The sequence below is a fragment of the Equus asinus genome, chromosome 30, assembly GCF_041296235.1.
Source record: "Equus asinus isolate D_3611 breed Donkey chromosome 30, EquAss-T2T_v2, whole genome shotgun sequence".
Taxonomy (NCBI): Eukaryota; Metazoa; Chordata; class Mammalia; order Perissodactyla; family Equidae; genus Equus; species Equus asinus.
In genome coordinates, this window is record NC_091819.1 from 14,023,590 (window position 1) to 14,040,285 (window position 16,696).

Consider the following 16,696-nt stretch of genomic DNA (forward strand, 5'->3'; position numbering starts at 1 on the left):
GGGGTATCGGACATTTGGATCCCCTTAGCTCTCCAGGAAGCCAGCTATCTTATCAGCTTGTTTCTTTACCCCAGCATGGCATATAAATATTATGAGTTTTCAATGTGTTCTACGATACAATGAAAGGCCAGAAAGCATTGCTTTTAGAGAATTTAAAGGGCATCACCTCCTTGGGGAATGAACACTCCCTTAACCAGATGTCATTCAGGTGATCAATAACCGGCACATCACAAGCATCCTGCATGTGAAGAGACAAGAGGACCCACGATTTTGGAACTGCACATCCAGCAGTAATGATAACAGCACGCACCATTCTCTAGAGTCCACCATGAATAAAAGGTAGGTGCTTGGACTGTAATTACGGCATCCTTGCTAGCCAAACTTGAAGCTTTTATGGGGCTTATGCAATTAACTACTTAAATGCATCGTAACACTTGCTTCTCCGACAGCAAAGTATTGATTTTTTAATCATTTTCAAGTCTCTTCTAGCACAAATAAATGTACTACAGTTACGGTTAATGCACTGTGTGCATGCACTAAACGCTGGTGCGACACAATGTATTATTTTGTGATATATGGAATTGAAGTCTGGCTTCTCAGAAAGTAGCATCATGGATCCAACACTAGTGTGGAAACTGCCATTGTCCTTGATACTCCAAATTCTCTTAACGTCAAAAAGCTAGAGCCCTTTTTAAATAGGATACTTAGGCTTAAAAACAAGGAAAGGGGGGCTGAGTATAAATCTTTTATATATGGCAGTGTAGGAGAAAATTAAAAATAGTCTAGTTGAGGCCGGTCTGGTGGCAAAGTGGTTAAGTTCACGTGTTCTGCCTCCGTGGCCGGCGGTTCCCGGGTTTGGATACGGGTTGCAGACATAGCACCACTCATCAGGCCATGCTGTGGTGGCATCCCACATATAAAATAGAGGAAGATTGGCACAGATCTTAGCTAAGGGCCAATCTTCCTCAAGCAAAAAGAGGAAGATTGGCGACAGACTTTAGCTCAGGGCCAATCTTCCTCACCAAAGGAAAAAAAATTTAGTCTAACAAAGAAAATACAGTTTACATTTTCCTAAAGGTGTTACTGTGGGACCTATGGCAACTTTATTCAGATGAATTTTTGTCTATTTAATTTCTATCCTTGTACTTATTTAGGGCACACCTATCAAAATATTTTGCCTACTGTATCTCTCTGATTCAGTCCATTTTTACATATCTTGTGTTGTTTTAATGACTTACTATAGTTAATACATTATAAAGTCAAAACAGTGTTTTAAAAAGTGTGAATTCACATGCCAATAAGGCCGATAGAAGCCCCACTAAAGTCACAAATCTAAATGCAGACCTGGCGACAGAGGTCATTACATATTTTATCAACAAGGCTTTTCCTTGGGCGCATCCACACATTCAAAATTAAAGTTGGTGAGTAAAAAGCAGTTAATTTTGTTTTGTTAGAAATAATATCATTTTAGTTTTAGCATCTAAGACAGATGCCAGCGTTTCACTGTGAACAGATGGTAATGCCATCTAATAGTGCATCTCTGTATTAGTAAGGTCTGTTGTGTATACAAACAGTAATAAACAGTAGGTAAGGATCAAAATAAATTTTAATTGTTGACATTAAATTCTGGCAGCCACAGCTCTAAGGCTGCAATATTCCTTTTTCAAGTCTGTCAGATTTACTAAGGCTGCAAAAGCTTTGCTGGAAGCTGCCAGATCTTAGTTTGAATAAAAAAGATTTTTGCACGCTACCATTTACTGGGCTGCACCAGGATACCTGTTTTCATAAACTGCCATGATTCTTCAAGAATGACATGGAATTGGTACTACCATCTATGTGATGGTCTGCCAGGATTTCTTTTAGAATGTTCCAGAAGGACTGAACATTTAACTAAGAGATTAGTATAAAATGTTGCATCTGATTGTTACATTAGGTATGATCATAGCCACTTCTCTGACCTGCTAAGTAAAGGTCTCCCATTCAAAGCCTTTTATTCTATTTGCATTCCCGAATTTCTCTGAAAGTGACATCATTCCTTATCTTGTTTCTCCCCACTCTGAAGGATTTCCCTGACAATATCAGCTATGCTCAGCCATGCTCTTCTATGAGGCTTTCCTGTGGATCAAGTGTGCCAACAGCACCAATTTGGTTCTCATAACACCTCCAGCGATCTGGTAGTACAAGTAGTCGTAGCTATTTATTTTGGGAAGCTGCCATGTTAAAAAAAAATCATAAAAAACACCCAGTTTGGCATTCAGGTGACTGTTCAATAACAAACATGCTTTGCAATCATATTTCTTTAAAAAATGGATGTATTTTTTTTAATCATGAAAAATATATTGCTTCCACCATATGGGACAACCAGCGACTCACCGACCGATTTAAGATGCAGCATATTGTGCTGACCATATGTTACAGTGCTGTTGAATGGCTGAGTGATTCATGCCCGTCACATTCTAGTATATCAATTAAAGCTCCTTGAAGTCTGCATGATTTGTGTCTCTGTTATTAAACCCTGCTAATTCATCCCACTTACACATCTGTTATAAATCTCTAGGAGTGCTGTATGATTCATGGCAATCTGTGAGCATGCTACAGCAAATTCTTCTCCTTGTAATTAACAGTAAATTGTTTTACTGCCATGCAATGAATTTTTCAGTTATATTGCAAATGAACTCCTAAATGTGCGGTTCTTTCCTAAGAACTGGCTTATATCATTAGGCAATTAAAAAGTATTGCTTTGAACCAAAAGCTTTTAATCAAGAGAAATACAACTTAAACATTGCTGAAGAGCCCCGGAAATTTGACATGTTGGTTAAAAGCGTGAAATAATTTCTGTTGTTGAAAGAGCAAAGCAAACAAACCAAAAAACCCCTTCAGCGTATTCAGGATTTCACTGATTCTGAGACCCAAGAAGGGTTGGCTGAAAATACTTGGGGAGACAAGTTTGCACAGATAATGTTTATCTTCGAAGTCGCTTATGTCATCTGTCATTAGAAAATGTCTCAGATTGCTTTATACTTCTCTAATTGTAGAACAGGGCCTTTATTCCTGAAATAAATAATTGGATAATTAGCTAAGTTGAATCATCAGAGGATTCCAGTGCTCTTCAAGTGTTCTTGTCAAAGGTGAAGCAAATTCATTTCAGCTCGGCTCTGCAGCTCTTCGAAGAAGCTTTGATTGTTTTCCCCCCACTTTCTTGGCAGCAGCCTCAGATTCATGAGTCCATACGTCAAGTCGGGAGTTTAACAACAAATGGAATTAAATTCAAAGAAGGGAAACTAATTGAAGGACAGCAACAAAAGTGTTTGTAATGTGCTTTTTAATATGGCATGCCACATTTGCATGATAATTTTTCCTTTTTAGCGTGGAGCAGAAAGTGACTAGCTTAATGAGGGATTATTCAAGACAGGAACGAACAAAATGCATTCATAACTAAGAACAAAGATTGTATTATGAAGCAAAAACAGGCAACTCAGAGAAGTAACTGGATGATTGGTTTATGCATTATGAATAAAAAGATAGAAAAATATTTATATTAGTATTCACTAATGACTATATATACAAGATTGTTATAATTAAAATTATAAATTAACATATTAAGAATGCTTGTTTAATCACTCTGGGTCCTATCCACAGTGAAAAGACTTATGTACCTGCATGCAAAACAATGTGTGTTTTCAACTCAGCAGCAAACAGCCTATACATTTTACTTTGGACACAGAAAAATACCTTAATGCACCACCAATTACTTGCTTAATGCGAGATGGGCACTTCTAAGCTGGTAGTGTAGAGGTCAACTTATGACAGGCAAAGGAAATAGCCCATTGTTCCTAAAGGAATGGATCTCGAAAAGGAATTTCACTTAAGAAAGGTTTAAATTGTACTTAATTGGCAAAGGGTGGAAATGCACAAATTTCCTCGATTAAAAGGGTAATCTTGAGGAAAAGTATAATGAGAAGTCTAAGAGGCCCGAGTGCATCAGCTCATTACATACACCCAGAAGCAATACCAAAGCCACCCATGATGCTGCTTCAAGATTTTAGCTATGGAGAGATGTAGCTGCTTCCGAGAGAATACCTCCCTGAAATCATTGTCATGGGCCTCGAAACTAAAGAGTGACAGGGCCTGGCCCCATGGCCCAGTGGTTAAAGTTCCGTGTGCTCCACTTTGGCGGCTCAGGTTCATGGGTTCAGATCCCAGATGTGCACCTACTCCACTCACCAGCCACGCTGTGGAGGCGTTCCACATACAAAACAGTAGAGGACGATTGGCACAGATGTTTGCTCAGGGCTAACTTCCTCAAGCAAAGAAAGAGGAGCATTGACAGTGGATGTCAGCTCAGGGCAAATCTTCCTCAGCAAAAACAAACAAACAAACAAAACTAAAGAGTGACAATGCAACATATATTCTGGACGAAACACACCAATTCTAATCATGTCTCTAATCGAAAAATATTTAAAACAAAAGAGAGCAAATTATAATTCTCAAGCTTTTTAATGAAACTGATCTTTACAAGTATCTTTTTGATTTCTGTGGCCGAGATTTAAGAAGGAAACGTTTTCGTGATTCAGTGCTTCAAAAAGGCTGAACACTACTTCTAAATTTCGGTGCTCTTTTTCAAAGTTTTTGAATGGTCACTGGCTTCTTTAATCTCCGATAATGAACTCATACAAACTACATTTAGATTTAAGAGTTAAATTTCTCACAAATCCATTAGAATTTGTTGTAGTAACATATACCCTCCAAATCGCAATTTTATTACTAGAAGAAATAGCAGGAAGAATCATAAAGCTGCAGATCAACTTATATTCCTTTCTTATGCCAAACCTGTTGAACATTCAAAAGAACCAACCTAGTCATTGTTTATCTCTGCAACTTAATATCTGTGAGTTATATCTAAATGTTTAATCTTAAAATTTTTTTTTAAAAAAACTTATTCATCTACTGAAAATAAAAGCAGCAAGCAGAATATTGGATCTATAATTGCTGGGCTTTTCTTTGCATTCCAATAAAAACAAATATGTCCATTCTCAGTGATCTGAACGCCCCTGAAAAAGCTGTATTTTAAAATAAATCAAACAGCAAGTAAAAATGATTTTCCCACACTTTTGTCCTACAAGTGACTTTATTCTCTACTTGGCAGATGAAGAGTCAGAGAGTTCTGACAAAATATATTATGGGGATTAAGAAATAAACATTTGCCCAGAAGAACACTAAAATAACTTTTCGTTCAGAAAGGAAAGGATTTCACATGAGAACAAAAGTTAATGTTTTTTTGAAAGGAAATTGGGTAGAAGGAAATTTTTGGCAAAGAACAAAGAACCACACATTTTAAATTTACCATTACATTGTCTCCTGCAACTGCTCAGTTCTTTACATTCCAGCTTCTGTTCCAACCATGCTGGTTAGACTGTTCCCAGAGTCTCATCCTTGACCCCACCTTGCTTATAGTTCACATTTCTCTTGCTTTCCCTACAGCATATGATGTTACAGACAAGATTCTCCTTCTAGAATTCTCTCTTCCCTTGACTTTTCTGATACTGCTCTCTCTAGGTTCTTTTCCTAACTCTGATCATTTCTCTCCTCCTTTCCCGTTTCTCCCCGAATGTAAGTATTCACTGAGATGTGAACTTTATTTTGCATTTTTTCTGCCTTCACTAATTCATTATATCTATAGTTTTAACTCACATCTATAAGCAGATGGTTACAAAATCAGCATCATTCTTTTTTTTTTCCCCAAAGATTTTAGTTTTCCTTTTTCTCCCAAAGTCCCCCAGTACATAGTTGTGTATTTTTAGTTGTGGGTCCTTCTAATTGTGGCATGTGGGATGCCGCCTCAGCATGGCCTGATGAGCGGTGCCATGTCCGCGCCCAGGATTCAAACTGGCGAATCCCTGGGCCACCGAAGCAAAGCGCATGAACTTAACCACTCAGCCACGGGGCCGGTCCCAAAATCTGGGTCATTCTTAAGCTCCACATTTGCATTTTTGGCTGCTGGCTGGTTATAATTGTCATGGATGTGCTTCTATCAAATGATCAAACTTAAACTCATGGGTTTATTTCTCCCATATGCCCTTTCTTCATCTTTCCCATTATATTTCATGGCATCACCATGGTCTACAATATTTACTGTCATCTTCAATTCTTGCCTCTTCTTAACCTGTCGATTTCTCTTCCTTGATCCCACTCTATTCCCTTCTTTCAATCTTTGTTTCTATTTATCTGATTTACTCCCTCATTACCTCTTAGAAAAGTCTACCAGACTCTATCTACACACTGTCTCCTCGTCTATTCTATACTCTACTGCCAGAGAAATCTTCATAAACCCCAGCTTTCAGCACATTACTCACTAGAACAAGACCAGTACTAAAGCAATGACTAGCACGGAATATGTTCAGTAAATACCTGCAAAGAGCTTTACCAATCCTTTACAGTCCATCTTGAATACCATTTAATCTGAGATAACTGCCCAATCTCCCAAATCAAAGTTATCTATCCCATATTTTAGTTCCCATAGCTTTCCTTTATCCTTTCTCACATGTCCCCATTATGTTAATCCCACTCATTATATGTCAATGTCTTAATGCAGACACCACTAAGGTATCTTTGAAAGGATTATCTTTGAATCCCCCACATGGTTTAAATAGTAAGTCCTTAAGAGATGCTTAAAGAATTGAGCCTTCACAATAAAATACAGTAATGATATGGTTACGGCTCATTATTAACTCCATATTGCAAACACCAAATTTGAAATTTGTAGTTTTTGAGCAAAACTTGAAAATGCATATCATAATTCTGAATGACATACTCCTTACAGAACTGAAAAATCATGCTTTTAGATTTTAGCCTTCCTCCAGTTTATTTTTGCGTTATAATCCTTACTTTTAGGGCTCTCTGTTGTTACAAGTATGTTATAAAGATGTTATGGAACCACAGTTGTAAAATAAACTTCATGATTTTGATAACGTTAGAAATTCTATAACATTTACATTGTGACTGATAAAAGTATCGCATAAAAATTATGAAAATAATCATGATAAAAATAATTTATATTGAAGATTTACTCTTTGCTTGGTACTGCTTTAAATAATTAATATATGCTAACGTTTATTAAACCTCATAAGAACCCTATAAAATAGATTCTTCTTTTTTTCTTTTTTTAAAGATTGGCGCCTGAGCTAACATCTGTTGCCAATCTTCTTCTTTTTCTTCTTCTTCTTCTCCCCAAAGCCCCCCAGTACCTAGTTGTATATTCTAGTTGTAGGTCCTACTGGTTGTGCTATGTGGGATGCTGCCTCAGCATGGCCTGATGAGCCGTGCTAGGTCCGAGCCCAGGATCTGAACTGGTGAACCCTGGGCCACCAAAGCAGAACACATGAACTTAACCACTCAGCCACAGGGCCGGCCTCTGTTATTCTTATTTATAAATTGGAAAATGAAGGCACAAAAGTAACATAATTTACTGAAGGTCACCCAGCAAGTAGGTGGCAGAGGCCAAATTTAGGCCCTGGCCTTCTGGCTTATCATTTTTTTCCCTAAATATATGAATAAGTTTTCATTTTTAAAAGTCAATTAATTTGCACATCTCATGGCTTTCAGAGAATATAAGTTGTTTCCAAATTCTATTTTTCAAGGATAAAGAGTCAGAGAGAGAATTCAGAAGACTAGTTTTAACCCATTACTCTTCCAGTGGCCAGGAGTGGCTTAAGTCTTTTCACCAGTGACTAAAATGAGAGCTGCACAGAACACTCAGGTGCATTGTCTTCCACGCCACAGAAACTTCTTGCTGCAACCCAGGAGGATGATGTTAGCACAGATGTTATCACTGGCACGTTGAGCAGTGAGGATTCTGTTTTATAGACATTTTCCTGCTTTTCTCTTCCCATCACCAGGATCCTTCTATCTTTGGGGACAGGCATGTCTTCCTTTAGTTTGTCTGCGTCTATGAAAAGATAGACTAGATCTCATCTGGAGGAGAGTGTCTGTAGGAACAATGCTAGAAACTATGTATGCGAGGTACAGGTGGAGGTGCTGTGGTATGCAGCCTGAAGGAGAGAAGAATTGGTTGGGGGTATTTTTACTGAAAATGGGATTGGAAGTGACGTCATGAGGAAGATGAATCAGACTGAGGACGGCCCCCAAGGGAGTAGGTGAGACTGTCGACTGGAAGCCAAAGGGAGATATTTTGGATCAACATAAGCAGTCACCTTTTAAAAGAGGTCTCTATGCACAATATGGATTTCCCCAAGAGGTAGTACTTCCCCTGCCACTAAAGATATCAAACACAGGGGCCGGCACAGTGGCATAGCGGTTAAGTTCATACGGTCTGCTTCAGTGGCCCAGGGTTTGCAGGTTCAGATCCCAGGCGTGGACCTAACTCTGCTCATTAAGCCATGCTGTGGCGGCATCCCACATAAAATAGAGGAAGACTGGCATAGATGTTAGCTCAGCGACAATCTTCCTCAAGCAAAAAGAGGAAGATGGGCAACAGATATTAACTCAGAGCCAATCTTCCTCACACACATACAAAAATAAAATAAATAAATACAAATATCAAACCTTGGTTTGACAAACACTTGGGAGGAATGTTACTGAGAACATATTATCATTGGTTAGAGAGTCACCCTAGATGACTTGTAAGTGTTTTATAACCCTGTGAAGCCATGATTTTGGTTCTGCTCAGCCACATGGCTGGGAGTCCTCTATCCTCTACTATACTTCAGGCCAATCTTTAGCTTGTGCTGTTTCTGTTTTCACTTTCTCTAGCCTGAAAGGCTGAGTCCTTTTTTAATTTTTGTTCTCTAGTCCCAAATTGTGTCATTTTTCCCAAAGGAGACAGGGAGCCTTTCTCTGTTATACATATTCAGAAACCCTCTAATAACAGAGCATGCAAAAATAAATAGACAGTCTTATAGGAGAATGATATTTTGTACAATCTAGGTACTTCATAAATGTATGCATATATATGAAATATATAGAGATTAAATATAGAAAAATACAGAGTTCAGTCATAGAGCTAATAAAACAGTTTCTTAGAATTTGGGAATCATTCTCATTGATGGAAAATTTTAAGAAACAATACTACTTGATGAGATAATTTGAGCCAAACAAAACTATAGAATTGGACTAAACTAAAACAAAACAAAACTATAGAATTGGACCTGAAGACAGTTAAGATAAGATCTAGGGAAAATTTTTATAGCTAAATATATTCATACGATATCCATCGTTCATCTAGGAGTCCCTTAACCTTAAGGAAATTTCCTTAAAGCACACCAAAAAACTAAATCTTATTGGATCGCAGACAGAAAAACTGATTTGAAAATATACTAAAAGCAGGGGCCAGCCCAGTGGTGCAGCAGTTAAGTTCATGCCCTCTGCTTTGGCGGCCCGGGGTTCGCCAGTTCTAATCCCAGGTGCACACCCACACACCGCTTGTCAAGCCACGCTGTGGCAGGCGTCACACACGAAATAGAGGAAGATGGGCATGAGTGTTAGCTCAGGGCCAATCTTCCTCAGCAAAAAGAGGAAGATTGGCAGTGGATGTTAGCTCGGGGCTAATCTTCCTCAAAAAAATATATATATGTACTAAAAGCAGAGTAATTGAGTTATATAGGTGTTAGTGATGCATGTAATCAAGTTTGTATGAACCTATTTTGTTCTAAGTGAAGCAAGAAAAATTGATGTAAACCATCTCCTACTACAATCATACTTGATAAGTCTTCTACTTAAATTTTATAAACTTAAGAGCTTCTTATTAATAATAAATGAATTAATAATTACCCCACTGCCAGGAAATGCAAATCAAAACTAGAAAGAGATATCACCTCACAGAATGGCTGTAATTAAGAAGACAAGAAATAACAAGTGTTGGAGAGGATGTGGAGAGAAGGGAGCCCTCACACACTGCTGGTGGGAATGCAAACTGGTACAGCCACTATGGAAAACAGGATGCAGAAACCGGACAGTATGGAAAACATTAGCCATAGAAATACCATATGACCTGGCTATTCCACTACTGGATATTTATACAAATTATAAGAAATCAACAATCAAAGAGATTTATGCACCCCTGTGTTCATCGCAGCATCATTCATAATACCCAAGATGTGGAAGCAACCCAAGTGCCCGTCAATGGAAGAATGGATAAAAAAGATGTGGTTATACACAGACACACACACACACACACACACACACACACACACAGTGGAATACTACTCAGCCATAAAAAATGACAAAATTGTGCCATTTGTGACAACATGGATAGATCTTGAGGGTATTATGCTAAACGAAATAAGTCAGACAGAGAAAGACAAATACCACATGATTTCACTCACATGTGGAAGATACACAATAAAACACACAGAGAAAGGAACAGATTAGTGGTTCCAGAGGAGAATGGGGTGGGGCCAAGGTGAAAGGGATAAACGGGCACAAGTGTATGGCGATGAATAAAAACTGGATTGTTGGTCTAAATACAATGCAGTCTCCACAGAAACTGAAATATAATAATGTACACCTGAGATTTACACAATGTTGTAAGCCCATATGACCTCAATAAAATAATTTTTTAAAAAATTATGTTACTGCCTGTCCAATAAAAGCAAAATATAACACCAGGACAACCCATTAATTCCTAGGTGCCAGCATTTAGCCCCATAGGACAGGAGTGGGTGGGCCCAACCCTCCAAAAAAAGAGTTAACAGTGAGGGTAGAACTATCCTGAGTCCTCCTAGGAAGCTTCCTGAACACTTCTCAGAATTGTCAGGACACTGCTAGGACCTCAGGTGGCGGCCACGCCCTGGTGTCACTCTGCATCTAATTATATTTCTTATTATGACATAGCTGCAATTCAGGGCTTCTAGGCGCCTCTTAAACTTGTTTAGTTTTTTCTTTAAAAATGTCAAGGTAGGCAGTCATCAGGGTTCGTGAGGGAGCAGGAGAAAGCAGAAAAGACAAAGATCAAATCCAAACTAGAGAAGGCAGTGAGCTTGGTAGATGTTTGTTTATAAATACACCGTATATTTTTCATGGCCATTAAAACTGGCTTACCTGCTGCTAATGTCCGTCCTGCTCCCAGAGCACTGGTGACACAACCAATTGAATTGCAGAGAGAAATAGTAAAGTTGTAAATCCTGTAAGGTTTTAGTCCTTTTACAACATAATACAGTTCTTGGGATTTTGCAGTGTACAACACCTTCAAGGCAAACAACAAAAACCACGAAAGTCAGATAACAGATAATCAGCGTGAGAAACGTAATCTTGGCAGTCAAAGTTCCATGAATTCAGACAGAGAGAATTCCTGCCAGCCACTACTAGGAAAAGGGATTTTTTTTTTTTTTGAAGAGTCTCAACAAGCTAGGATTTAATTGATAATTGTACAATCACACTGTTTTATGAGGTAATAATCTCGTTCCTGAGTGGATAAATGAGGAAACCAAGTTATTGCCTCATAAAGCAGCATGATAGTATGGTTATTGTCACCAATGGTAGAGATAAAGGATGGTGACATTGTCATTGTTATCATGAAAAAGTCCAAATAAAACCATGGGGCTTGGCCAAAAGTAACCCAGGGCAGTAATCCCCACACGCTATTTCATGGAGCTGGTACAGAAAGATGTCACTATGTTCAATCACCCCCATCATTTTCTTTAAAGAAAAAAAAGCCACAGAAGAAAAAGAAAAAAAAAACAAAGTAACACATTACTGAGCATCCACATGAGGTCAATTTTCAATTATATTTCTTATACAAATAAGCATATGCAGATTAGATCAAACAGTTACATTTTTGGAAATATTTATTGTCTTTATCACACAATTTCAGATGAAAATAGCAGATTTGAACAAAGGAGACAAAGGAACTCCATAGTTCCTAAAAAAATAATTAAACAATCAACACTGAGAGTGGGTCTCGTCATTATAACCAGAATTGATCAAAAGCTACCAAGTAAATTGACTCAGTCTGTAGATACAAAGATTGCTGGAAATTATATTCAGAAAAAAAAAAGTCATTAAAACAGAGACTATGACACCAAGTGTGAGTTCAAAACTTCTTTTCTGGTGGATATTGATACACATTCAAATCAAATAATCTTCCATAAATATACAGATAATTCTAAAGGTTAGTAACATTTGCAGTAATTTTCTAGATATTTTCTCTTTAGGAGTACAATAAAATTCAATTGGAATACTTGCTCGGGTATTGACTTAAAAATTTCCTAACCTAAGTGAGTAGTTCTAGAAAGCAGTGTGACTGGAATATAAATTATATTGTTTACATAACATTTTTCAGAAATCAAGGTGATTTCAAAGATTCCAAAAATCTAAGAATAATTTAAAACTTTGGTACCATTTCCTTGCAATTATATTTAGAAATCACAAAGACATCAAACACTAATTTATTAATCCTCATCTCTCTAATTCTAAAATGGTTATTGAGGTACTGAGGATAGAAACTTTTCTGTGTAATGTGATTTAAAATTTTCTAAGAAAAAGAAAACTTTGAAACGAGTAAAACTTACTGAATATTGCTATAAAATTCATACCATTTAGAACAAATCTAGTGGCATTTAATGGAGACTTTTAGAAAATAAATTTGTTTTTAGGATAAAATACATTGAGGCATTTTCTATTTAATTTAGGAAGTTGACTCATTTTTTAAACGAATTACTCTTTGTAGCAAGAACACCTATGAAATATAGCAAGAAATAGAAAACGTAGGCTAATACTAGTTTTGATGGGCTTTTATATTTCTCTACTTACGGTTGTTATAAATTGCATGATTTTAAAAAGACATATATCCTAGAGCTTGGGACACATAAAATTATCACCCAGATAGACTTTGTCTTTTCCGTGTATATATAGTCATTTTACAGGTCTTAACAGATTTATCTAATTGCAAGTTTTCTTTGGGCTAAATCTTTAAATGGGTGGGAAGAACTTTGTAGAAGCTCGAAATCCTACACTGATATTATTACCACTTCTGTATATTTCTTCTGCCACATCCTTAGGCAAAGATTTCATGACAGGTATTTTACAGTAGGGCCTTCCCCAGAAATTTTGGCTACTTATTTACCAAGATTATAACAAGACACACTCAGGTCAGTGTGAATATAGATTTAACTACTGAGAAAGTGAAAATTTTGACTTTGCCATTCTTGATTTCACTTTCTTGAAAATATGATTAGGTAGATAGATATTTGTGGGGGAGAGAAAGTGCAAGGAAGAATAAAGTGACAGATCTATATCCTTATTCCAATTCAGCCTTCAGAAAAGGACTTTTAAACAAGGAAAAAAGATTTATATACACAATATTTGTCGATAAAGAAAAGATTTATTTTCCTGCCCCATTGATTGACAGTTACTTTATGAAGTATAAAGTAGTCCTATCTCAATAATAATCACTAACAATATCTAATATTTGTCAAGCTCTTTAAACTCCACAAAAACCATGTAGGTAAGCAGAAATTGTTTTCCCATTTTGCAGACGAGTAAAACCTGGAGCACAGAGATGAGCGATATAGCCATTAATTGGCAGAAGTGGGATACAAGCAAACAAGTTGACTTCTAAGGCTGTATTTTGACAAACTATGGGGTTTTCTTTCTTATTTTTGTGTCTTGGTACAGAATACTATAGTACAGTAATAGTTGTTTTGAAATGATGTTTTGCAAGAAGAAAAATAGTTTACAAAGCCAAAGAGTAGTGAAAACAACAACAAAACAAAAGATCAAGGATAAATATGGCATAAAATTAAAGAACAAACACAGCAGTTACAACTGTAAGTTTACCTTAAATCCTATAATATACTGGATTTGTAAACTAAATTGTTTAACTTAAAAGACATGTATTATGCTAGCTGTGTTTTAATCACTTGAGAAAGTTGCAAATCAGTTATTACTTATGCCCAGACTAATGGAAACATGTAACAAGGTCTCATCAATTACTTATTGGCTCTTTTTCTTCTTCTGGTTTTGAGTCATATATATGCTCTGTTCACTGAAGGCTCAGAAATATTAGGAAACCCATTAGTAAGGGCTTGAACAGTGTCTCCCAAAAATTCTTGTCCACCCAGAACCTTGGAAAGTGATTTTGTTTGGAAATAGGGTCTTTGCAGATGTAATTAGTTAAATCGTCCTGAATTTAAGGTGGGCCTTAAATCCAATGTGATATCTTCATAGAAGAAATGAGAAGGATACACAGACACAGAGGAGACAGAGATACAGAGAAGAAGCCCATGTGAAGACAGGCAGAGATTAGACTGATGCTGCCACAAACCAAGGAATGTCAGAAGCCACCAGAAGCTGGAAGAGGCAAGGAAGGATTCTCCTCTGGAGCCTTTGGAGGGAAAATGGCCCTGCCAACAGTTCAATTTTAGACTTCCGGCCTCCAGAACTACAAGAGAATAAATTTCTGTTGTTTTAAGTCACTCAGTTTGCGGTAATTTGCTCCCGCAGCCCCAGGAAACTAACACAATGGGGTACAAAGGCCCGGCCTCTTGACTTAATTTGGGAAAACCTTAAAGGGTTGTGTCAGCTCCAGAACCACCCAGGATCACCTTAGATCCTTTCATCATTGCACCACAAGTCAGCTTCTTATTCTGCTCAATCCTTCATCTCTTACTACTTTACATGTGATGTTTCTGGGAGCACCCCTGCATAGACCTCCTGTATTCCATCTTCTATCACAGAATCTGTGTTCTGGGGCACCTGACCTAAGGGAGTGGGAGTGGGAGTGGTCCCAAGAAAGAGAGTCTAAAATGACGTTTTGGAGCTGGATCACCAACCAGTTGGCTGGCAACGAGAACCTCATCACAGGTAGCGGGTGGAGTACTGATCGCTCCTGCCATGCTCTAGTAGCACTATTCATAAATTTCACTAATGGTGAACTGGGGTGAATTACTAGTGGAAGGAAGTCCACAGATTTGGTGGAACTGGTAATTATATAGACTACTTTGGGGAAAGTAGAAAATTTAAGCATCTTGGAATCAAATGGCTCTTGTTGGGTGCTATCCATGTATTGAAGAAAGACAAAGAAAACGTGAAGGCCATCCATTTAAGGCAAACTGTGAAATTTAAGGCAATCATCAATTTAAGGCAAATTATAAAAACCTCCTTGGCATTATTGGTTCTCTATATTAGTAATATCTTATTAAATGAATCAGATAAGCAAGAAATGGCAGGTATGTAGAGGCGTTGGTAAGAATTACATGCTCCAAAGAGTGGGAGATCAACTTTTTGAAGATTAAGGGGTCTGCCATTTCAGTGAATTTCTTAGGGGTCCTGTAGCCTGAGATGTACTAGGACATCCCACCCAAAGTAAGGTCAAATTATTCCATCTTGCGTTTACCACCACTAAGAAGGAAACAGAACCTTCTTATGTTCTGAAGAGAGCATATTTCACATTTGGGAATACTATTCTGACTGAGTTACTGGGTAACATGGAATGTGGCCAACTTTGAATGCACCCCAGAGTGGGAAAGGATTCTTCAGTATGTCAAGGCTGTGTTGCAAGCAGACCAGCAACTTGGGACATAAAGCCTACTATAGTACTAGAGGTAATTATAGTGGGGAAGATGCTGTGAGACACTTATGGTAAGCTCCCAATAAGAGAATCACAAGGTACACTTGTAAGTTCTGGAGCAAGGGTCTATTACACAACGGCAATTAAACACCATTTTCTAGACAGCTGCTGGCATGCTATTGGGCCTCGGTAAAAGCAAAGCATCTGACTATGGAACATCACACGACCATGCAGCCAGAGCTACTCCTCATGGGCTGGTTTCTGTGAGACATACCAAGTCTTAAGGTCAGGTAGGCCCGACAAAAATGCATCATAAAATGGAAGCGGATATCTGGGAATGGGCATAAGCAGAGCCAGAAATCTTAACATGCTGTGAAAGCAAGTAGTCCAGACTCCCATGTCATCCACCATTCTTATACTGGTGGCTCAATCTCAACGAACACCTATCAGTCCTCGGAGGTCCCTCAAGAGCTGAGAAAGTAGAAAAACGAGATTTGGTTCATAGCTGGCTTGTCTTAGTGTGTGGTTGCAAGTCCAAAATGGGTGATGGCTGCTCTATAGCCCCGTTCAGAGATGGTCCTAAAAACCAGAAGTAAGAGGAAATCCTCTTAATGGGAAGAACTTCAGGCAGCACACCTGGTCGTCCATTTTGCGTGGAAAGGGAAGAGTCCCAGGGTAGATGACACCCAGACTATATAGCAGTGGCTTGCTTGTATTGGCCATGGGCATGAAAGAAGAAAGAGTGGGCAATCAGGAACCAGGAAGTCTGTGGAAGAAGAACGTGGATAGGCCCATGGGAGAGGCATCAAATATGAAGATTTTTTTATGTCATGTTAATGCCCAACCACAGAGCATCTTCCTCAGAAGAGGTGCTGAACAGCGAAGTACGCAGAATGATTTGTCCAGTTGACATCAGCTACTCGCTCTCATTGGCCACCCTCATGCTGGTAAAACGGGCTAATGGAGAACATTGGCCACACCATAAACTGGAGGGAGAACAAGAGCCTCCCATTCTCCAAGACTGAGTGAGACTATGCACACTGCATTTTCTTAGTTACGCTACGATTATTACTCTCATTCCTGCTGGCTGGAGTATGAATTACTAGAAGGCAATATGTCACTAAAACCCCCAAACCTTGAACACGTTAACAACCTTTGCTGTAAGGTGTGATA

General features: G+C 38.1%; 1 protein-coding gene across 1 annotated transcript in view; it reads right to left on the reverse strand.

Annotated features, from left to right (window-relative positions):
- The window catches only part of USH2A (usherin), a 743,449-nt gene that overhangs the window by 503,673 nt on the left and 223,080 nt on the right, over positions 1–16,696 (reverse strand). The window contains exon 20 of the mRNA XM_070501449.1: positions 11,056–11,200. Within this exon, the coding sequence (XP_070357550.1) occupies positions 11,056–11,200 (145 nt within the window). The remainder of the gene's footprint in view (positions 1–11,055; positions 11,201–16,696) is intronic.